The sequence below is a fragment of the Petromyzon marinus genome, chromosome 26 (assembly GCF_048934315.1).
Source record: "Petromyzon marinus isolate PM22_M1 ecotype Great Lakes invasive population chromosome 26, UKy_Petmar_22M1.pri1.0, whole genome shotgun sequence".
Taxonomy (NCBI): Eukaryota; Metazoa; Chordata; class Hyperoartia; order Petromyzontiformes; family Petromyzontidae; genus Petromyzon; species Petromyzon marinus.
This window is the reverse complement of record NC_133692.1, coordinates 2,925,888-2,948,880: the sequence shown is the minus strand read 5'-3', so window position 1 is coordinate 2,948,880 and position 22,993 is coordinate 2,925,888. Positions and strand designations below refer to the sequence as shown.

General features: G+C 41.8%; 1 protein-coding gene across 1 annotated transcript in view; it reads right to left on the bottom strand.

Moving 5' to 3' along the window:
- The window catches only part of LOC116946160 (protein HID1-like), a 33,970-nt gene that overhangs the window by 8,608 nt on the left and 2,369 nt on the right, over positions 1 to 22,993 (bottom strand). Inside the window, exons 2-15 of the mRNA XM_076069858.1 lie at positions 17,186 to 17,335; positions 16,495 to 16,665; positions 15,387 to 15,503; positions 14,731 to 14,837; positions 13,992 to 14,105; positions 13,476 to 13,710; positions 11,461 to 11,517; positions 10,272 to 10,412; positions 9,796 to 9,886; positions 7,519 to 7,670; positions 6,508 to 6,586; positions 5,492 to 5,656; positions 1,184 to 1,305; positions 866 to 959 (exon numbers count right to left, since the gene is read on the bottom strand). Coding sequence (XP_075925973.1) covers positions 866 to 959; positions 1,184 to 1,305; positions 5,492 to 5,656; positions 6,508 to 6,586; positions 7,519 to 7,670; positions 9,796 to 9,886; positions 10,272 to 10,412; positions 11,461 to 11,517; positions 13,476 to 13,710; positions 13,992 to 14,105; positions 14,731 to 14,837; positions 15,387 to 15,503; positions 16,495 to 16,665; positions 17,186 to 17,335 — 1,795 coding nt within the window. The remainder of the gene's footprint in view (positions 1 to 865; positions 960 to 1,183; positions 1,306 to 5,491; positions 5,657 to 6,507; positions 6,587 to 7,518; positions 7,671 to 9,795; positions 9,887 to 10,271; positions 10,413 to 11,460; positions 11,518 to 13,475; positions 13,711 to 13,991; positions 14,106 to 14,730; positions 14,838 to 15,386; positions 15,504 to 16,494; positions 16,666 to 17,185; positions 17,336 to 22,993) is intronic.

Sequence of the window (22,993 nt, the reverse complement as noted above, 5' to 3'; positions counted from 1 at the left end):
TAGGACCAAATTTTCTAAAGCCATATTTTTCTTTAACAGATGTTACCACTTGATGGCATCAGACACATCATAACCTACATTTTGTTACGTGAAATTTCAAGACAAGGGCATCAGCACCCACCTGACAATAGCGGAGACAGCACCAGCTGTAAAAGGGTGAGAACACTGCATAATAAACACTATCCAGGCAAACCTCGTCTAGTTGCACTCACGCAAGGGGCCTTTTTGTGAATACTATAGTAGTCATTAAACAAATTATATGATTATTATTATTCTGCATTGTCAGTGATGCACAAGCATGATTAACAAAAATTACTCAGCACACTGGTTAACAACACTGCCTTTAAGGTAAAAATATGTATGATTGGTGACATTTCGGGAAATGTGTTATGAAAAAGGACCATTTTCAAAAACATCACCAAGTATATATTTTTTCTTTTAAGGCAGTGTTGACGAGTGTCGAGTAAGATGATCACTTTCATATTTAAATTGCGAGAAGTTGAAAAGGTTTCTCAGGTTTGCGCAAGTTCCGGGAAAAAAACTATGACGGAAGGTTACAGTACACCGCTATTGTTGAGCATCACACCGATTCGATAGACTTCCACCGACCTGTATTCATGACTGATATTGGACCTCTGAAGCAGTGTTGCTTAATTCCACAGACATGCTTCACTCCACAGATATGCTAGAATGTATCATGATTATTTAGCAATGCACTTTGTTTAAAGAGGCTCTCTTGAGCAGCAAGCGTCCTGCATTGAAATTGTTTGGCCAGTCCCTTTATTTAGTGTTTGGCATGTGGGAGAAAAGCCCCCACACATGAAAGCCGAACAAAAAGAATATAGCAACGGTACAAGTTCGGCACCTTGAACCGTTCTGAGCCTTGTCCCAAGTTGTCCGTGAAAGATGGGTTGCAGTGCCTCTGGAGAATCAGTCACGCTCATAGATGGCTGTTTGTCCTGTCAATGAACAACCATTCCCATCAAAACCAAGTGCCACTGCTTCCTGCTCTATATTTTATACATGTACATCATCATTATCACCATCCACGGGCAGATAGCCCGTAGGTTCCCACTGCACATTTCGTCATTTGTTTCCACTTTCCTGTCTTGTGCCAACATGCTCAAGTAGTGCCACATCTTTCTGGCACCAATCTCTAATGTGAGTTTATTCCTCCTCTTACCCCATGAGGAGCCTCAGTCTTCCTCGTGGTATTCTCAATGAACTCTTTGTCCACAGGTAGGTTGGCGAGGCGGTTGAAAACGGACCTCTTGCACAGCATTGCATACACCAGGTGGCAATTGCCTGCACAAACCACGTCATGCCAATTAAGTGATCATCGTTACCTTATATTAGCAAGTGTTAAAGCATCACATAATGCACTTATATTCTCCATGTGTTTGCAAAGAGAATTTGTCACATGGGTATGAGGGTTGCTTTGTAGGTATAACAGTATTCGTGTTTATGACATATGCTTTTGCTCCAGAATGTATTATTAAGCAATAGAAACTCCAACAGATCAGACTTTCACAATTTTCCATAATAGAGGTTTTTTTTAGTTAGATCGCTTAAATATATAAATGTGTCATTAAAACCCGCCACCACCCGACACAGCCAACTAGTAAGGGTTGTCACGTAAACAGAACAACAGAACAAGCCACAACATTCACAATCTTCCACTACCTCTAGGTTAAAATGTTCTACATTCACAGGCGTTTTTTTTTCTAAAAGCAGTGTCCCCTGGTTTTTGTCATTCCTTGCACTTTGTATTGTCTCAACCAAATTATTTTCTAAATAAGTTTCCAAAGTATAAGATATAATTTAGTTATTTTGACAACTACTCCTATGACCCAGTTTTGCATACGACTGCAATAGTACAAAAATAAACGTTTGTATTTATAAAGTGTTTGAATGCACATTTATCTCAAGACATTATACAATAAAGTGCTCAAATATACGTGCAGCTTTCACTAGAATATAGTGAAATACAAGTAACGTACTATGCAAGTGTAGTGTAACAGCGCCGGCTGGTGGACAACAGCGGCAACTGTGGTGGACAAACAGTACACAGGCCGGTGAGGGTGTGCACGGTGTGTGGGCAGAGGAGAGGAACTAGGGTAAGGGTCACAGAGGACCCCGTCTGGAGACCCCTGGAACCTGCTAGTGGGTTCGAGAAGAGAGGTGCGGTCAGGGCGGTGCCAGGCCGAGCTGGGAGCATAAAAGAAGCCGAGAGCGGGGGGCTTGAGGCTGCCGGTTCTGGGAATAGACTTATCTCATCTCGTCATTGCTGTCGTCTCGTCGCCGTCGTCGCTAAACGTCTCCGCTAGATATTGCGCTAGGAAGGAGAGTAGTTGGCTATCGCAGTCGGCGTCGTCAGTATTAGACGGCTCGTGTTATGTACAGGCGAGGTGGAGCTACTGTGATGAGTGTCCGGACGAGACCGTAAAAGTTGTTAAGAAAGAAAGTGCCTCCTAGAAACTCTGTCTCTGAATCGTTGACACTACACATGTAATGATTCAAAACATAAACTCAACCCTTACGCTCACAACACATGCATTGAATTGTATAACAATATATTGTTTAGCATGTAAAGCATATGCAAATGTTACCTTTAGGCTAATGGTACAAAGAAAATGGCTAAATGAAACGGAACTAAAGAAGGCATATCACACAGATAATACAATTGGGACAGTACAAACGGCAGGACACATGATTTATTCTTGAATTGATTCGTGATCTACAAGTGCGACACTTTAATTGAATGATAGAGAGGGGGTATGAATTCTTACATTCTGAATACTGACGATCTGTTTAAAATGCACATGGCAATCAGGATGATAATCTAGAACAGGGGTCGGGAACCTTTTTGACTAAGAGAGCCATGAAAGCAAAACATTTGGAAATTTATTTCAGTGAGAGCCATATAATATATTTTAAAAGTGAATTCAACTAAATGTCAGTATAATAAGCCTCTTAATTTATTCTTTTAAATAATGTTGTTATAACACTCACCATTAATGCGACTTCTGGTGCTGCATGGATTTGCTGATGTCTTTGTAGTCGGGTTGGTACTTTGTAGTCGGGTTGGTACTTGGTGAGGTTAAGCTTCATGCAAGCGTTGAGGCTTTCATCCGTTAAACGTGATCGTAGGTTGGACTTGATGTTTTTAAGATGTGAGAATGACTGCTCACATGCATACGTAGATCCAAACATGGTCAATACAGCAATACTCACACGCTGCAGTGTGTGGTATGTGACAGGAAGCGCGTTCCAAGTTTTGAGAATCAGCTGGTCTTCGGGTTGGAGTTTTTTCATTTCTGTCCACATGTGCTTGCTCGCCAACTCCGCTTTCTGTCGTGTGATTCTTTCCAAATCTTCATTCAGTGACTTGAACTTATTCACCCACATGTCTGAGGCCTTCAGGTCAGCCACTTCTGCTTCAAAATCTCTGACGGAGACACCAGGGATGTAATTCAGGTCGGCTGTGTTCAGTGAACACTCGTTTGGATGGGTGATGAACTTAAAAAGACGAGTGTGCTCACGAAATTCTCCAAAGCGTGCTTTGAAGGACTGTAGGAGACTGGATGTGCAGCCAGCTAGCTGGTGGAGATCAAGGTTTTGAATGGGCTCACTTGCTGTGCATGCATCTTTAAATTGGCTCAGTTTTTCAAAATGTAGTAAACGACCTGTTTCAAGATCCGTGATGAAAAGCTCCAGCTTGTTTTCAAAAGCAAATACAGCTTGTTGAAGGGATAACACTGTATTTCCAATGCCTTGCATTTTCACGTTGAGCTGGTTCAGATGTTCAGTCAGATCTACGAGATAGTAAAACTTGAGGAGCCACTCGGTGTCGGCTAGCTCAGGATGCCCGACGCCTTTCATTTCAAGGAAAGTCCGGATTTCGTTCAGGCAAGCCGCAAAACGGCTAAGCACCTTCCCTCTTGACAACCAACGCACATTGCTGTGCAAAAGCAGACCAGGATAGTTATTTACAACTTCATCCAGCAGTGTTTTAAACTGGCGATCATTTAAGGCTCGGGCAACAATAAAGTTGATCACACGAATGACCAGCGACATCACTTCGCCAAACTGCCTGTCACACATCTGAGCACAAAGTGCCTCCTGGTGTATAATGCAATGGAAACTTAGGATGGGTCTATTTTCATGTTCACGGAGAAGCGCCACAAATCCTTTGTTTTCCCCCACCATACACGGAGCACCATCAGTACACACTGAGAGAAGTTTATCCATAGGTAGACTTTTTTCTTGAGCAAACTCCATGAAAGACTTGAATAAATCCTCACCTCTTGTGGACCCTTTTAATGGCAGAACAGCAAGACTTTCTTCGCGCAGTGTGTCACCAACAGCATATCTTGCAATCACGCTGAACTGCGACAAATGGCTCACGTCTGTTGACTCATCCAAAGCCAGAGAAAAGAACGGCGCTGCATTTATGTCCTTCACTTGCGTTTCCTCCACTTTGTTTGCCATCACGATGGTACGATCATGAACAGTTCTTGCCGACAGAGGCATGTCTTGTATCCGTTTGATTATCTTGTCTTTGTTCGGAAGATCATCAAAAAGTTCATTGGCTACATCCAGCATGAACGTTTTAGCATACTCGCCATCTGTGAATGGTTTTCCGTTCCTCACTATTGCTAAAGAACCAGCAAAGCTAGCCGAATTATAGTCACCTTGCCGGGTCCATACGCGGAGTTGCTGCTGGCTAGCTTGCACCCTGCTCAGAAGCTCTTGGCACGCTTTCTTTCTGCTGTCTCCCGCAGGGTATTTTGATGCAAAGGTAGCGTGGCGCGTGCCGAAGTGCCGCTTTACATTCGACCGTTTCAACGATGTAATTTTGTCATTGCAAATTAGACACACCGCAGAACCCGCTCTCTCCACAAAGGCGAATTCTTCGGTCCATTCGTCCTGAAATGTACGATACTCGTCGTCTTTTTTTCTTTTCGCCATCTTCTTCGTCAAAGGGTTAGCTTTGAGCTAATGACCGAGCAGACGCAGTCTCAGACTGATTCAAAAGGGGGCGTTTACCTGTTTTACCCAGCAACGGCAAACGTAGGCCAGTATCATCCAATTAAAATAATGGACAATTGCTCCTGCAGCCCTGAACAGGACATGCGCAGTGAAAAATCGATGGATGGATTAAAACAAGTGAGAATATTTTGTTTTATCTGCGAGCCATATGCAATCATCAAAAGAGCCACATCTGGCTCGCGAGCCATAGGTTCCCGACCCCTGATCTAGAACGTGGAGTGAGACTATAACCCACAGGTGATGGAACAGTGATTGGCTTTAATTTTGTAATTAAGCTGCCTGATGGAACTTAATTGTGGATGGAGAGAAATTCCAGACAACATTGGCAGGAATGTTTACCCCTCTTTGGTCCACACTCTATTCGCCACATCAAAAGTGTTGCAAATGTAATTTGGGATTTTTTGTATTCATTGACATGTTTCCAACTGCAGCCACTCACCATTAAACTGGTATTGTATGACATTGTTGAAAACCTCCAGGAGCAAGAGAAGAAGCTTGGGGTTGTGTGGTGAAGCGAAAAGGAAATGTGGTGAAGAGAAAATCTCCAGCAACTGCACAAGTTTGGTGGCAGAGACCAAGGACATGCTTTTCAGAAAGGGGGACACTAAAGACACACACATTACACACAATGCACACAGATTAGGAATGACATTACAACTTCTCAACCATTCATAACATGGAAAAATGCAGTTGCGGGAATCAATATTAAACTTAACTAAAAACTCTTTCCCTATTTTACCAGGTAAGGCCCACTGAGCAAAATAGCTCTTTTTTAGAAGCGATCTGGCCACGAATGATAATTCAACGAAGTGGCTTATCATGCGGAAATGTATAGCCGCCAAATACTCTGAACGCATATTTCTAAATGTGGAGAGAAAAACTGTAGGACCCGGAGCAAAATCGATGTGACCACGGGGAGAAGATGCAAACCCCAAATATACAGGAATCAGGGTCGGAATCAAATTCACAACCTCCTGCATACCAGGCGAGGTAGTTAACATCTTGTCACCACAGTGCCCATAAAACTGCACTTCTAGCACAGATGTGTAATGTCAAAGGGTCCCAATTTATGTTGGTAAATGCCTCTTTCTGTCCCATTTTTTCAAGAAATGTACCAATGTCTCTATTCACCAACAATTGGGAAAATGTCCCCTTCGGCAATGTGTGTTAGTTCAATGAATGCAGTCAATATAGCTGTGACCCAATTGCTGAGAATTCTCAAGCATGGCCCTCCTAAAAAAACAGTCTTAAGGGTTCCCAAATAACTGCTTTGTATGATAACTTTTTAAACAATCATGCATTTAGCACAATGGGGAACTATCTGCCTTTTTTAGTTGTACTGTACTGCATTAGCCACGCCACAACCCTTGACCAGAGTCCCTTTTAGTCACCACATAATCGTGTTGCCCATCTTCCACAAATACAAACAAAAAATATATGAGCATGGTTACCTACCATTAGCAACAATGGTCATGAGACAGTCAAACAGATTCTGCAACTTCTGTTGGCTTCTTGTAATCATTTGGTGAAACACCTGTGCAGAGACCAATGTGCATCACAGTTCACATTATCTTCAACACACGAGAAAGAATGCTAAAATAATTAGTGTCACGTCATTGTCATATCAAGAGGCATGCTTGTAAATGGTGTGCTGGTGTTTTTAGGTTGTGAATTGGCTACTTATTGCCTCGCCCAATATATATCGTCTATCTTGGGGTACTTCACATGTTTCCACGCAAAGTATACAATTCCTAAAGCAATCATTGCAAAGCTTATTACAACTTTCCAATTCCCAGATCTTGATTTTTTTTTACAAGATTCACAACTTGTACAATGCACGAACGTGCGTTATAATCTGACTGTGGGTGTAAGCTTGCATGCCTAACATGTACACATTTGTATATATGTTTTTACATGCTTCCATGGGAATATTTGTACAAAAATATGCGGCACGGCACCTTAACAAAATGTACGTTTGCTTAATGTTCTGGCTTGAAAGCCTTTTTTTATTGTTTCCTCTACTGGTACCTAATTTAATCCTGTAGCAATTTAAAAACTCAGTTTGTCTCCAATATCCTCCATTGAATCACCATTGCCTACATCTCCCCTCATCTCAATCTACTCCTCTCAACATTGTCACTCTTCACACACAAACAATGACGATGTTTGCTCAGTGGGAGGTCGCTCATTTTCTTCTGCTGCCCCATAATCTGGGACCCCTTCCCCTGTCATTCGTGCTGCTGACTCCCTGCCCACGCAGGTTCAGGCTCAATATCTTCTTTTTTTGCTCTATAACTGTCTGTATGATATCAATATCCACTATTGAAATACAGTATCTTGAAATGTATATGCATTTAAATGCTACACATAAATCTAAATTGTATTGTAAAATACAATTTCAAGGTCCGACTTGAAATTCATGTGATTTGGTCTGCACGCATAATCCTGCACTGGGTGGAAACTCACAATGATGAGGAGGTCGGCGTGTGTGCCGTTGAACACCCGGATGCCCAAGGGCACACGGATGGACAAAGAATTGTTGAGATGAATCCCAAAGTTCCTTTCTCCGCTCAGTATAAGGAGAATAAACACGCCGATGGAGAGTAGCCCCATTTGAGCTGTCAGTGTACAAACAAAGGCAAAGATAAATATTCTCCATATAGCCTTAACAGACTGTTGCAGTAAGTGCTGTTAGCGAGCACCTAATGAAGGCCGGCATGGCACACGAGGGGATGGGTGGCCAGCATCACGCCCGGTTGGCTTTGTCTCTCAAGTGGCGATGTTTACACACTGCACCAGGTACTCATTTGAGGCTGAGTTGACCTAGCGGACGCCCAGGATTGGTTCAGATATTTGTCACCGATGTTTGTCGTGAGCGGGATATCGAACTCGTATAGCCAGGTTCGTAGCGCAGTGCGCCAACCACTACACTACCGCTCACCCCAGTGTGTAAATACTATACACCATCGTAGCATCACAACAACAAACAAGATCCACAATATTACAGTGGGACTCCTCTTATCCACGGCTCCTTTATCCGCAACTATGTGGGCCATTATCTGTGGGCCTTGGCCATCCGCGTTTCTTCCAATTATCCAGAGACAACTTATTCGTATTACCTGAACATTTTGTAGATAGGAAGCATTACCTGGAAGCGGTCATGGCATCTTGCAAATAAGGTGACGTTTTGACTCTCAGTGGGGGCCAGGGGGCTGGGAGGGAGGCAGACCCTGCCTCAATGATCGGGTTAATATGCACCCGTAATGCCGCGCATAAACAGGGACAGAGCGCTCCTGTATATATATTTTTTCAGTTGCTCAATAAAAGTGGGCTTTTTCAAGAGATATCACCTGAAGTCGGCATGGAAAAACAAACTAAACTTTTTTTTTTATTTTAGCAGGTAAGGCCCACTGAGCTATACAGATTTTTTTCAAAGCTACCATTGGGCCACAAACGATAGCTAAACGAAGTGGCTTATCACGTGGAAATGTAAAGCAGCCAAATACTCTTAAACGCATGATTCTAAATGTGGAAGGAAAACCAGAGGACCCGGAGAAAATCCAATTGACCACGGGGAGAACTTGCAAACTCCAAATATGCAGGCGTCAGGGTTGGGATCGAACCCATAATCTCCTGTTTCCCAGGCGAGTTAATTAACATCTCGCCACTGTGGCACCCTCGTAATAATTCATGCCCCGGTGAATAGTTGATTTGATGACTTGTCACAATTTGTGGTTGAGATTCGATTAAAGATTTTTTATTTAATTTATCATCTAGTGTGTCTTATCTTTCTTCATTGGTCTCATCGAGTGAACGACACTAAACAATTCACCTCCTTAAAAAAGCAAATAAGGCAGTTAAAATCAGTACTGCATATAGCAAATCTAGTATTGAATCAAGTCACAACCCCTAATTATAACAATTCATCAAATAAATGGGGGTGAATCAATACATTGGACATCTGTGAAAAAGAGCTGTATATCTCATCAGATTTCTCCAGTATAAATAAATATTCTGATTCTGACATACCTAGCTGAAAGGAATGACGGCTAATTACAAACACCGATGATGGAATGGCAGCCAAGGCAGGAAATGCGCCTGATACAATGACCTCTATGGACATGGAGTTTTCGTTTGCAGGATATGAACTGTGGCATGTGATGCATGTCAAAAGCATGGAAAGGATCTTTAGAAGTGACTACACCATGGCTCATGATGATTGATGGAGAGAAAGATGACGATGGCTTTAGATTAACACGGTGCCCATTGAAAATGATGAGGATGTTGTCGTCAAAACTGCGAAGGATGGCACATACACCACTTCCGCGTCTTCCCATTCATTATTTTTTGTGAATAAGAGACGTTGCTTAAAAATGTATCCTTTTTATACGTTCAAACAATGCATAATGCATGTTTACCTTGATTATACTATGTTCGTATAAGCTGCAATATCCATGTAAACCCACACTGTAATAAGACATTTTAATAATGAATTAAATGTCTTATTACAGCATTGATTTCATTATATTTTCATTCCTCATTTGGGCACTTTGATTGTATGTTTGTATTTTGTATGACGATTATCATGATGAGTGATGGAGCAGGATTCCGTAAAATAAGCACATTTTTAACTTAGCATAAGTAGCCAATGATTGGATCGTGGAGGTTATGACATCCGCCACTTTTATCTGAAGACTTAACCTTGAACACAGAGCTGGATTTGTATATAAGCTAGTGACTTACAATCATCATCTCTTGCATCATTCAGGTAATAAAGGATGGGAACAACAATTCCCAGCATGTCATTTGTCTTCAAAACAAAGGACAAGAAATTCTACAACAAGAACAAAATCAAAAGAATGTTTCAATTTGGTTACATGTAAAACATATCAATACATCTGTTAAATGTTATTTCATTTTATCGTCCAAATCACAAAGTAGTGTAATAATGAAGAGGTTGACTTTTCAGCATTTGTTCCAAGTTTTAAGCACATTATTACGTTGAGAAATAAAATGCGGTTTAGTATTGTTAAAATAAAACAGGTAGGAACATATTTATTTAGTTGCACTCAAATGCACACTTTCTTGTAACTATTTTGCCATGAGAGTTAATTGGTGTAAACATCAAACAAAACTTTCAGTGCTACGAGGGAACTTAAATAGACAAATGCCTTCACTTCAATCTTTTACTGACTTTATTGAAATTAGCAGGTTCTTGCCTTATTTTGTTGACAAAGGATCCAGAATAACACGAGCAGCTCCTGATGGAAGTGTATGCGTTTCGTGGAGTATGGCAGGTAGGTCTGCTGCAGAGGGTTGTTGAGCAGACGGACCAGGCCACTCAGAATGAATTCAAAGTCCTAATTAGTCCAAGATAAAAAATGGGGATTTTTCTTTTATATCACAAAATGTTTATCTTGATACAATTACACAAGAGTTTATTTCCCCCTTTGCTGATATAATTATTCATCGCAAAAATGTGAGCACAAAGGAATAGATTTATAAGCAAAAGTCTGTATCTCAACATATCATTTGCCATCGAACAAAGATGGTCACCGCATCAAGCGCTTTTAGATGCGCTTTTAAATCTCGATTGCAAACCCATTTCTTTAGAACTGCTTTTTTTGTTTAGTTTGTTGTCGTTCCCCCGCACCTTCGATTAGCACGGTTGGCTATGTACGGTGCGAAAAAAGTTCAACATACATACAAAAAATGAATTAATTCATCAGCCTATGGGTCACCAGGACCAATGTTCCACAGCAACAATTATGTTATCCATGATCCTCCACGATGGCACGTAATTATTTTTTTCTACTAGTCTTTTGTGTACGTGTGCTGATATCTCCATTACCAACTTTGGAGCAAATCATCACAGCTGCATGTTTCAGTTATATTGAAAACATTTACAAATGCTGGAAACAGCTACTCTCTCTCTCTAGTGACAATAAATGGTGACTACCTGAGGTGGTAAAACGATATCAATACTGTAATAATTTATGTATTTGGCAAATAAAATGACAGTACTGTACAGTAATGTGAAAAGCACCCATTTGAATTACATAATTCACATTTATTGACCAGAATAAGAAATTGGCAGCATTAAGTTCCGTCCTTTTAGGTGATACTGAAAAGTAAACAAATGGGTTAAGCTCATAAACTACTCACAGTTTATCTGTGGACCTTTTAAACTTATTGCAGTTTCCTCTTCTCCAACACATGACATACTAACAATCTCTAACATCCTTTTCTCCTGGCCGCATGTCTTAGTTCTTACGCTAGTTCCCTTCACTTCCATTCTGCTCTTCATTTTCTATACCGCCACCAAACATTCCTAACACTCTTCCAGGTACCTTTTCTTTTTCCCAAAGTATAGTATTACCTTCTACAACCCCCACAAAACGCTCTCACCTCATCATTATGAATCTTGGAGAGGTAAGTCACAAAGAGATTGCTGCAGTTCAAATGCTGTAAGACACGAAAATAATGTTGGAATGATAAGGGTGCACAATGGTATATTGTGAAGCTCTCTAATGCTGTTTTTCCTTGATGTAGCAGCTAATATTACTTTTAATTGTTATATTTGAAATGTCTTTTTAATCTGTAGAGAGAAACACGTACAGTATTTGGGTTATTTTAAATGTAATCGGACTCATCTCATCCTATTGGCCTCTTATCCCAGAGCATTCTAGTGATGTCCATGTTACACCGTAGGTGTGAAGTGTGACAAGATGAAGGATGTTAGAATGATGGGTCAATGTATCCTGGATTTGGAGGCTACATTTGCCTTTTATACCAATTATATAATTAAAATATGATTCAAATTAATGAGACTCAATGAGGTGAACCCCAACACAGATGAGTTCGTGAACCTACTTGCAGTAACTGATGTCTCCTGGCAACCTTGCCATCCAACAGGTTTAATAGTCACACAAATGTATGTGATCTACAATTCCAATTTCAAGAGCGCTGGTATAATGGTGTGGGCTACCGTTGTACTGTACATGAATTAGGGTTGTTCAAAGTCAATCAGTAACCCGGTAACCATATTCATAATTAATAACGAGTTCTGAAAGCTGGGAACCGGCAATTTGATTCATGAATGTGTAGAGGTGTTAACTATGTGCTGTTGCGTAACCTGCGTTGCCACCAGGGCAGTGCAGCATTACCCCTGGGTACAACGGTTGGGGTCAGTTGAGGTGAAACGGATCGTGGCCAGGGTTTGGTGCGAACCAATCAGACGGTTCCACGTGGGAATGTATGATTGGTTCTACCTAGCCACGAATGGGTATAAGACGGGTGACCCAACGGACCTCGGGGAGTTCTCTCCCTGCACGAAGATAGAAGACTGGGCTGAAGCCTAGCTAGGACCCTGGACCAGCCTTTCAGCCCTTCTAAGGGCTAAGGCTCGGCATACCCAGTGGTCAGGACCCACCGGGCCAGCGGTGGGTCAGATAGCCTCCCCTAGGTCCTAGCCGGAGGACTAGGATAGCGGTAGACGTGTGAGTCCCGCCAAGTCCGGAGGTTGTACCTCCTTAGGTATCAAGGAGGTTAGCGGTAGATGTGCGAGTCCCGCCAAGTCTGGAGGCTGTACCTCCCTAGGGTATCGGGTGAGGGGACCGAATATCCCTCTGTGTGTGTTAAGCATTGTATAAGGAAATAATACAATAAACAGAGTGTGCCTCCTAAAGAAGTCTGCTCGTCCTTACAACACTACAAATGCACCGATTAGCACAGGTGAATGTAAAAACCACATGGCGGCCTGAGTTATATTTGCCCACGTTTCTCAGCTCAAAAGGTAAATGTGAAATCCTGCCCTTGCTTGCTTGTCCACGCCACTGCTGACAGTAGAGCCTTCACTAGAGGGACCTCTAAGGGAAATTTGGTTTCTTCTGCAATGTTTATCAGACGCCTTGGAAAGAGTTCAACATACCCACACTGGGTGCACCTAGGCGAGGGGATCAATAAGCTTTCCACATTATTTCAACTGCCCCCCCAGGAAATGGAATCTAAGTATATAGCTAACCTTTACACAATGGCAGCTCCCTTAGTTTGTTGACAGACGTTTCTGCGTGTGTGGCAAACCGGTGACCTTTTTTACCATGCGATTAACAACCCCTATATATTCTTAGCTCTTTCGGTAAAGTCACGTTGAAGGGAAACAATAAAATAATAAAATATATATAAAACAATAAAAATTCTCACGACGTTTCGACCATAACACAAACGGTCGAAACGTCGTGAGAATTTTTATTGTTTTTTATATATTTTATTGTTTCCCTTCAATGTGACTTTACCGAAAGAGCTAAGACTATGAATTACTGCAGTCACGAAAGCTTTAAATCAAAATTTAACCCCTATATAATCCCATATGCACAAGCACAGAGACATGGTTCCCTACATAACAGATGAGATTAACGTGGTACCTTTTGTGTCCGTGACTGCTGTGGGTTCTCAATGTCACCGATGGAGAAGCCAAAGAAGGGAGAGCCAGGAAGGGAATGTTCCCCGTCCAATGCGGCAATCAGCACCTGGCAGGCCACCTCAACGAGTGGCTCACGGTGGTCGCGCACCAGCAGGTAATTGTACGGCACCCCGTACCCCACAGGGTCGTAGGCAAACACCACATTCAAGAGAGACGTGAACAAGGCCAGAGTGTGCCTGTGAACGCATGAACGTAGAAAGGAAAACAGTGGAGCTGAATTTCTTACTCAAGAAAGAAAAGAACATGTATTGGGATTTGATTAATTCTGGAGAAACAAATCTGGTAAGACATGGGAGGAATACGCACAAAAGCAAAATGTTAACTAAATTAATGATACAGCAGCTAAATAAGCTCAATGATCACACGGTAACCTAATCAACTCTTAAGGAACTTGAGTTATTTACCTGACTACAAATTATATTTACTATGATCACTCCTCAAATGACCAAACACCTGCCTGTTCTCCTTTGAGCAGAACAATTTCACCCAGGAATTGCAGCTCCGTGGGTCATTTTCAGATTGGTATATCACCTCAGAGAAGCAGGTCAAAAGCAGCTTTAATATCTCCAACCTGTCCATACAAAAGGAATAAAGAACATCCGCAAATTAGATATCACGGGTATTTAATGAAGTTAAAAACATATAAAAAATAACCCTTCTGAAATTTATGTACAGGCCAGAGACACAGATGCAAGCATAATTCAAATTGATACCATTAAGAGAACGCAAAGTAATCTTGGATCTCATGCAAGATTCATGGATTTTCACAAACATATATTATATATTGTATCGACACATTGTTATGCTAGCACTACACCAGCATATACCATGTGATTCTCTGTATACTCTACCTACATAACAAAATCCAAGAATATTAGTTTCAAACATTTGCATTACCTTAAAGACACATAGTGATACTCTTATCCATGGTTACGTTACCAATTACTCATTACCCCTGGGCATAAAAATGTTGCCCCAGGATTCACTGCCATGTGATTTGTGTGGGGGCTAACACCTGGATATAAAATAATGTAATCATTAAAAATGAATTAATAAAATAATGCAGGTGTGCCGACACACCTGAAATTCTGGGCTAAAATCAGGCAGCTTGCCTGTCAAGAAAACACGTTTTCTCGTGTCGATTATAGTGTCGCATAAATTATTAAAATGACAAAGGGAAAACAAAATTAACTTACCTGTTAGTGTCGTGCACATAGCTCTGTGGTGGAGAGATATTGACTCCCACCCCTGCCTCCCAGATGAACTCACAGCTGTCAAGTGGCCAAGTATCCTCCGGTGTGTCCTGCCACACAATAACCAAACGACTTTTGAAGCTCTAGCTTGACTAAATATGAGGTTAGCTTGACGAATATAAAACTATATATATAAAAAATATCGTGTAAGGCCGCGATACAGCTCTTTTTTAGAAGCGAGCTGACCACAAATGTTAACTCAACAAAGTGGCTTATTATGTGGAAATTAATAGCAGTCAAATACTCTAAATGCATGTTTTGGAGAAAAATCCACGTGACCACGGGGAGAAAGACACGCAAACTCCAAATATACAAATGGCGACAGGGTAGGGATCAAACTCATAACCTCCTGTATACCAGGCAAGGTAGTTAACATCTCGCCACCGTGGCACCCTATAATTAAGCTCCGATTATAATTATATAACCATCTGGCCTGCATATATTAATAGTTACTTTTGTCAAAACGGTCAATTTAATCCAACAAAATCTCCAAATATATTTGTTTTTAAATGTCATAATTTCTCAAACATTGTTTTAATTTATGCACAACACAACTACTAATGCAGTGAATGGTGAAAAGTATTCTCCAGTGCCATTACGGGGCCAGGCTGCCTGTGCGGTGCCACAGTGAAGCCCGGACAGAAGAGCAGCTCAGCGATTGCAAGCAGCAGCGTCTCAGCCAATGGAGGCGTGACTTTGCTCGTATCTTCCTCCACCTACATTTGTCAGACAATGCATTAAGTCATAAAGGATAGCACACATTAATAATTGTAGACTGCACCAATAAGAGGTTTACTTTATTATTTCCTGCCCTGAATCGACTTTCCCAGCAGCCGTAATTGACAACAGGCATTCCATCAATTTATTTGCACCAGTGCAGTTAAGGCAAGTCGGGAATAATTGCATCTGTGCAGCAACCCAAAATTTAGGTTTGTACCAGAGGCAGTGGATTTCAGCTGTACCCTTTGATGTAAACCCAAATTAAATGCCACACAATGCCAGTCATGTAGTATAGAGTAACAATGTTAAGGAGAAATCAGTTACATTAAGAGCAGGCATCACATACAGAGTCATATCTAAAATATAGTTAAAAAAAATTGCAGAATCTTTGCTATCACAGCGTTTACTTAACCATATTGTCTAACTTACTGGCACTGCCATTTAACTGAAACCCGTTGTACAATTACAATGAAAAAATCAACCCCGACAATTTAAATATGTTCTAGTTTTGTCAAATATTGTTTAGGCAGCCCTTATCTCCAGTTTAAAGCCCTGAGCCAGTGGTGGATGCTGCACATATACAGTGGTGTCAGGGAACGCGTCAATATGCTTACCACTTTTACATTTTCTAACAAAGTGTCACGCTATTTAATGGCAGTGATCTCAACCCATCATGACCCAGTTGGCGATAAACTAGTTGGGCCATCAGGCTTCATTTCTAGGCTGCTATGGGCGATGGATACTTGAGACCCCCCAAACAGATTCCTAGTTCATCCGTGGAGATCTGCCACTGGTCTCAGAGGTATTACAGAAACCTCTCTTTGAGTATCTTGCTTCTTATTCCCCGTTGCATTTGGCATCACTGATCAATAAATGAAAGGAACAAATACCGTAATGAAAAAAGTCCCGCACCTCCGATTAGCACGATTGGCTATGTACGGTGCGAAAGAAGTTCAACATACGTACGTACAATAAAACGCAACTTACATTTACGTTGTGGTGAGTAGGTGCATGGGCCCAGAAGAAATCCTTCCACTGTGCATCCTCGAACACAAACGGCAGGAGCCTTGTCAGCAGGCGGATGCAGGTCAACACCACCACTGGTTCCTGATCGTCTGCGCAGCCAGACTCTGCAGCCACTCTCAGTTTCTCCACAGCCTGGTTCCACACAAATCCAAGGGTTAATCTTCGTAGAATGATAACAGAATGGGTGTTACTCATGTTGGAAGAAAATGCCTGATTTAAATTGACTCCACCAAGATGGAGCGGTCTGAAAGGCTAACATGGGCCTCAGTTAACATGTAAATAGCACCTTTACCAGGGGCAACTCGTTATTTTTTTTAAGTGATCACCCACAAGAGTTGGCCACTGACTTGCATAGTGTCATTGCAGCAACATCCACAATTGAAGCACATCAAATGAAAATATAATTTATTTCCTAACACAACAAAGAATAATCTCTGGCAACTACTTTGGGGGAGACTATCATGCGGCATTAGATAGTCACTTCAAGATGTTTTTCTTGTTCATGTTTTTTGTTTGTCGCGGTTGCACACGATTCAAGAGCGGAATGGCTCACAGGGCTACACCAAAATAAATGAAACTGCAAAAAAAAAACTGAAACTCAAAACTGTTCACCGCCGACGACGATGCTGATGGCTGCTTAATTGCAGTTTGCCTTGTGAATGAGCGTGCAGAGTCCTGATGGGAGCTCGTCGCGCAGGGCTCGCACGTCGCCCGCAGTCACGTAGAGGAACGCGTCCTGCCCTGCGGCGTCGCTCTCCCCCAGGAACGGCCTCCAAAATGCCTCGTCGCCCAGCTCTGCCATCTGCATGCGCCAGGACACGAGAGGACACATGGCAGTGGTGGGGGGGGGGCATCCATTGAGTAGGAACGCACAAATTTGTCAAAACTTGACAACTCCACCCCACCTCCCCGAATCCTATAGAACGGCCGATATTGAATCCACGCAGAAACGATCAAGGATTAATAATAATATTAACGTGTTTTAGCATACATTGTCCACCGCCGGACTATCTAATTTGAAGGCCAATGTAGACCCCCCATACGCAAGCGTACACATTTGGGTCACCCCCCCCCCTCCATGTGTACGTCTCCATATATATAAAAGGCAAAGTTGTAAATTTTGATTTAAAGCTTTCGTGACTGCAGTAATTCATATTCTTAGTTTTTTCGGTAAAGTCACGTTGAAGAGAAACAACAAAATAACAAAATATATATAAAACAATAAAAAATTCTCACGACGTTTCGACCATAACTCAAACGGTCATCATCAGGTGTGTCGGTTTGCATAAATTTATTTTGAAAACGGCATATTTATTTATATATATAAAAAAAACGTTTGCGTCACGCGCAACGATGGCAGTTTGCCAGGACTAGTCCATCTATTTTTTGAAAAGAGGAGGGGGGAGACGAAATTTGTTTTTATGTATGCTGTCTGAAAGGCACTGTAAGCGTGAACAATCAATCAAGAACTGAAATGATTTATCAAATCTTTCCAATGATTGCTAAGATAGAATCCATCTTCTCGGTTGAAATTGTCTCTGTGTTTGTATATGTGGATAGCCTCATGAACGAATCTCTCATGGAAGCCAGATGGCTTACAAAGAACCTCCGTCTTGGAAAAGTCAATGGCATGTGAGCCTACTGAATTAGAACAATGATCTGCTACGGCCGAGGTGTTGGTCCTACCGTGTTTAAGGTCTGCTTTATGTTCACGAATGCGGTCCGAGATATGGCGTTTGGTTTCTCCAATGTAACTACTACCACAGAGGCAACTTAGTTTGTAGACACCAGGGTATTGTATGTCCGGAATCACATCTTTTACAGACGGAACCAGATCACGGATTTTATGTAATGTGTTGAAACGGACCTGGATCTTGTGTTTATTCAAGATTTTGGAGATCTTTTTTGTGATCCCAGCAATGTAGGGTAAAGTGATGGTTTTGAAAGGCTCCTCAAGAGGGTTCTTCTTCATGGTTTGAGTGATAGCTTTGCGGATTGTATAGTCGGAGTAACCATTAGCCCTAAGAGCTTGGTGTACGTGCTTGAGTTCACTGCTTATGTGTTCCTGGTCGGATATGCATTGGGCTCTATGATACAGAGTCTTGATGAGAGAATTCTTCTGTGATGGATGGTGGTGGGAATCCGGTTTCAGATAAGCATCCGTATGGGTAGCTTTCCTGTAGACTGAGTGGCTCATTGAACCATCAGGTCTCTTTTTAATTAGGACATATATAAATAAATAAATATATATAAATAAATATGCCGTTTTCAAAATAAATTTATGCAAACCGACACACCTGATGATGACCGTTTGAGTTATGGTCGAAACGTCGTGAGAATTTTTTATTGTTTTATATATATTTTGTTATTTTGTTGTTTCTCTTCAACGTGACTTTACCGAAAAAACTAAGAATATGAATTACTGCAGTCACGAAAGCTTTAAATCAAAATTTAATCGCCTCTACGGGGAGGGTTTTCACATAACTTTAAGATCTTTCAACAAACTCCGGGATAAGAAAGCTCAGCTGATCGAGTCTCTCACCTTCCTGAAGAGATGCCGCGACTCTGGGGTAATACCAATCGCATTTACACTCACCTCTGCTACTGTAACTTCTTCAAATGCGAAACGAATTCTTTTCAAAACTAGCTTAGCTCTTATCTCAGAAAAAATCAGACTTATACGCACAGAACTAGATCAGTTAGACAAGACACTCTACAAATCACACTTATCATTGACGGCAATAATGTCCACATCGGATTGGGAACATGTAGACAATATGACTGCCTCTTCAGCTGCTACTATGTCGACCAAATGTAAGAAAAACCTGATTTCCAAATTTAACCTCCTCTTAAACAAAAGACCGGACCCACACACCAAAAAGTTAGACGTTAATAAAGTCGTAATTAATCGCAGTAACAGTTCTATTTCCGATGGTCTGAAATCCGTTTTAGCTAAAGGTCTAAACTTTGCAGTCACACCTAAACACATACCAGTTAATGATATAATTGCCCAAGTAGACGTTGCTCTCAGGGGCCTGGGTCACATCGCTGCAGACGTAGCAAGATCTGAAATCGCTGCAACCCTCAAAAACGCTAAGATGCCAGCTAGCAACCTCAGCAAAGATGAGCGTTTTGAATTATATAAATTAAAAAAGAGGAATGATATTGTAGTTCTCTCAGCTGACAAAGGCAATGCTACTGTTATCATGGATAAAATAGAATACAACAACAAAATTAAAGAATTACTCGACGATGGTAGTTATACAAAAATAAAAAGAGATCCCACCAACAGCCTCGTCACACAAACCAACAAAATAATTTCTGATTCAACCGCATTAATTGATCAATCTAAACAGTTTTCGTTGAAACCTTCTGCTGCCAGGCCACCAAGATTATACGGCTTACCAAAAATACATAAAGTTGATACACCTCTTCGTCCCATAGTCTCTACTATCAGCTCCCCCACCTACAAACTAGCTCGTTTTTTGTCTGAAATCCTGCGTCCTTTCACTGGAAAGACCACCTCTACGGTACAAAATTCTACTCACCTGGTATCAACAATCAAGGGTATTTCCCTGTCCCCAGACGACCTGCTTGTCAGTTTTGATGTAGTTTCCTTATTCACCAAGGTTCCTGTACCTGACACCATTGCAATCATTGAAGACTTGGTTCATCAAGGACTAAACACTGAGGTACCCCCCCTGGTGAGACACTGTTTAACCAATACATACTTCACTTGGAATGGAACTTTCTACAAACAAACTGAGGGCACCCCAATGGGCTCCCCCCTTTCTCCAGTTATAGCTAACATTTTCATGGAGAAATTTGAGACTGACGCCATCCAGACTGCCACTCTGCGCCCAACCTTATGGAAGAGGTACGTGGATGACACTTTTGTCATCTGGCCACATGGCCGGCCTGCTCTAGACAAATTCTTCGACCACATCAATTCCATACACCCAGCCATCAGATTTACCATGGAAGTCGAAATAGATGGCAAGATACCTTTTTTGGATGTCCTAATTAAAAAGAGACCTGATGGTTCAATGAGCCACTCAGTCTACAGGAAAGCTACCCATACGGATGCTTATCTGAAACCGGATTCCCACCACCATCCATCACAGAAGAATTCTCTCATCAAGACTCTGTATCATAGAGCCCAATGCATATCCGACCAGGAACACATAAGCAGTGAACTCAAGCACGTACACCAAGCTCTTAGGGCTAATGGTTACTCCGACTATACAATCCGCAAAGCTATCACTCAAACCATGAAGAAGAACCCTCTTGAGGAGCCTTTCAAAACCATCACTTTACCCTACATTGCTGGGATCACAAAAAAGATCTCCAAAATCTTGAATAAACACAAGATCCAGGTCCGTTTCAACACATTACATAAAATCCGTGATCTGGTTCCGTCTGTAAAAGATGTGATTCCGGACATACAATACCCTGGTGTCTACAAACTAAGTTGCCTCTGTGGTAGTAGTTACATTGGAGAAACCAAACGCCATATCTCGGACCGCATTCGTGAACATAAAGCAGACCTTAAACACGGTAGGACCAACACCTCGGCCGTAGCAGATCATTGTTCTAATTCAGTAGGCTCACATGCCATTGACTTTTCCAAGACGGAGGTTCTTTGTAAGCCATCTGGCTTCCATGAGAGATTCGTTCATGAGGCTATCCACATATACAAACACAGAGACAATTTCAACCGAGAAGATGGATTCTATCTTAGCAATCATTGGAAAGATTTGATAAATCATTTCAGTTCTTGATTGATTGTTCACGCTTACAGTGCCTTTCAGACAGCATACATAAAAACAAATTTCGTCTCCCCCCTCCTCTTTTCAAAAAATAGATGGACTAGTCCTGGCAAACTGCCATCGTTGCGCGTGACGCAAACGTTTTTTTTTATATATAAATAAATATGCCGTTTTCAAAATAAATTTATGCAAACCGACACACCTGATGATGACCGTTTGAGTTATGGTCGAAACGTCGTGAGAATTTTTTATTGTTTTATATATATTTTGTTATTTTGTTGTTTCTCTTCAACGTGACTTTACCGAAAAAACTAAGAATATGAATAGGCAAAGTTGTGTTTGTGTCTGTACGAAATGTTTAGCGTACTTCCCGACATGCAACAAACTGGAAAATTGCCATGTGGGTACTTTCCAGAATGTACACCATGCAAAAATTATAAAAATACACTTTGGTTTTTTTTTAGGGGGGGGGGGAGCTCAATAATACATCAATATTTTGCACGGCAAGTGAGCTGTGACGTCACATCTGTCACGTGACCCTCGCACGTGGAAGCGTAACGCATTGTAGTGTAGCGGTTAGCGCGCTGTGTATGTGTCTGTGTGTGTCTGTGTGTGTGTCTGTCTGTGTGTGTATGTGTCTGTGTGTGTGTGTGGAAGCGTAACGCATTGTAGTGTAGCGGTTAGCGCGCCGCGCTACGAACCCGGCGACCCGAGTTCGATTCCCGCTCACGGCCACCACGATTATTTGAACCGGACCTGAGCCTCCCCTAAGTCGACTCAGCCTCAAACGAGTAACTGGTGTGGTGTGTGAACATCGCCACTGGGGAGACAAAGGCGGCCAAGCGTCGTGAATCCAAGTCCAAGCTATAGTACTAAATAAATGGATGGGCCCTGGGGGCGATAACCATCAGCCAGGCAACAGCAAGGTACCTGTTCGCTAAGGTGTTGGTTTATCGGACTTTTTAAATTGAAAAGTGATTTTGGAAATATCACCTGAGCTATATTTGCAAGAAACAAAATCACACTTCAGGGAAACATGCGTGTTGCGTACGCATTGTTGAACTTATTTCGCGCCGTACGTGACCAAACCGTGTTCATAAAGACACTGGGCATTCCCCTCAGGCAAAGCAAAACCCTTCGCTGTTAGCATGGACGATGCAAGCTGCACCATTATAAGCACACCACCGATGTTAATGATACACGAATTACAATGTACAACGAAGAATGCAATAATAAAAATATAATAAACTGTCAATTTCGATCATGTGTAAATGACTCTTTGTGATTGACAACGCACGTCCAACGTTACTCCGCTTTGCGTTATCTCCCTCACGTTATCAGATAACCACATTAGCTGACGCGATCTTCCTCCCAACCCTGGGGACACTGCACTTTGCTTCACAATCCTCACACTGTCAGAATAAAAATAATAATCAGAATACGTTGTCACACTTGGAGGAAATCCGATGAGCCCTAAAGCTCTTTTGTCACAGATGTTCAGTGTAAATAACTCGCAGTGATCCCATCGCTCACTATTCGCTTTCGTGGCGCTACTGGCCCAAAGCGGATATTATTGTTAGGAACTCTTTAAATTGGTACACTTGTGGTGAGGTAACGGACGAGCTAAAGACAGCTACGAGGGGGTGGGTGGTCAATACCACGCCCGGCCGCCTTTGTCTCCCCAGTGACGA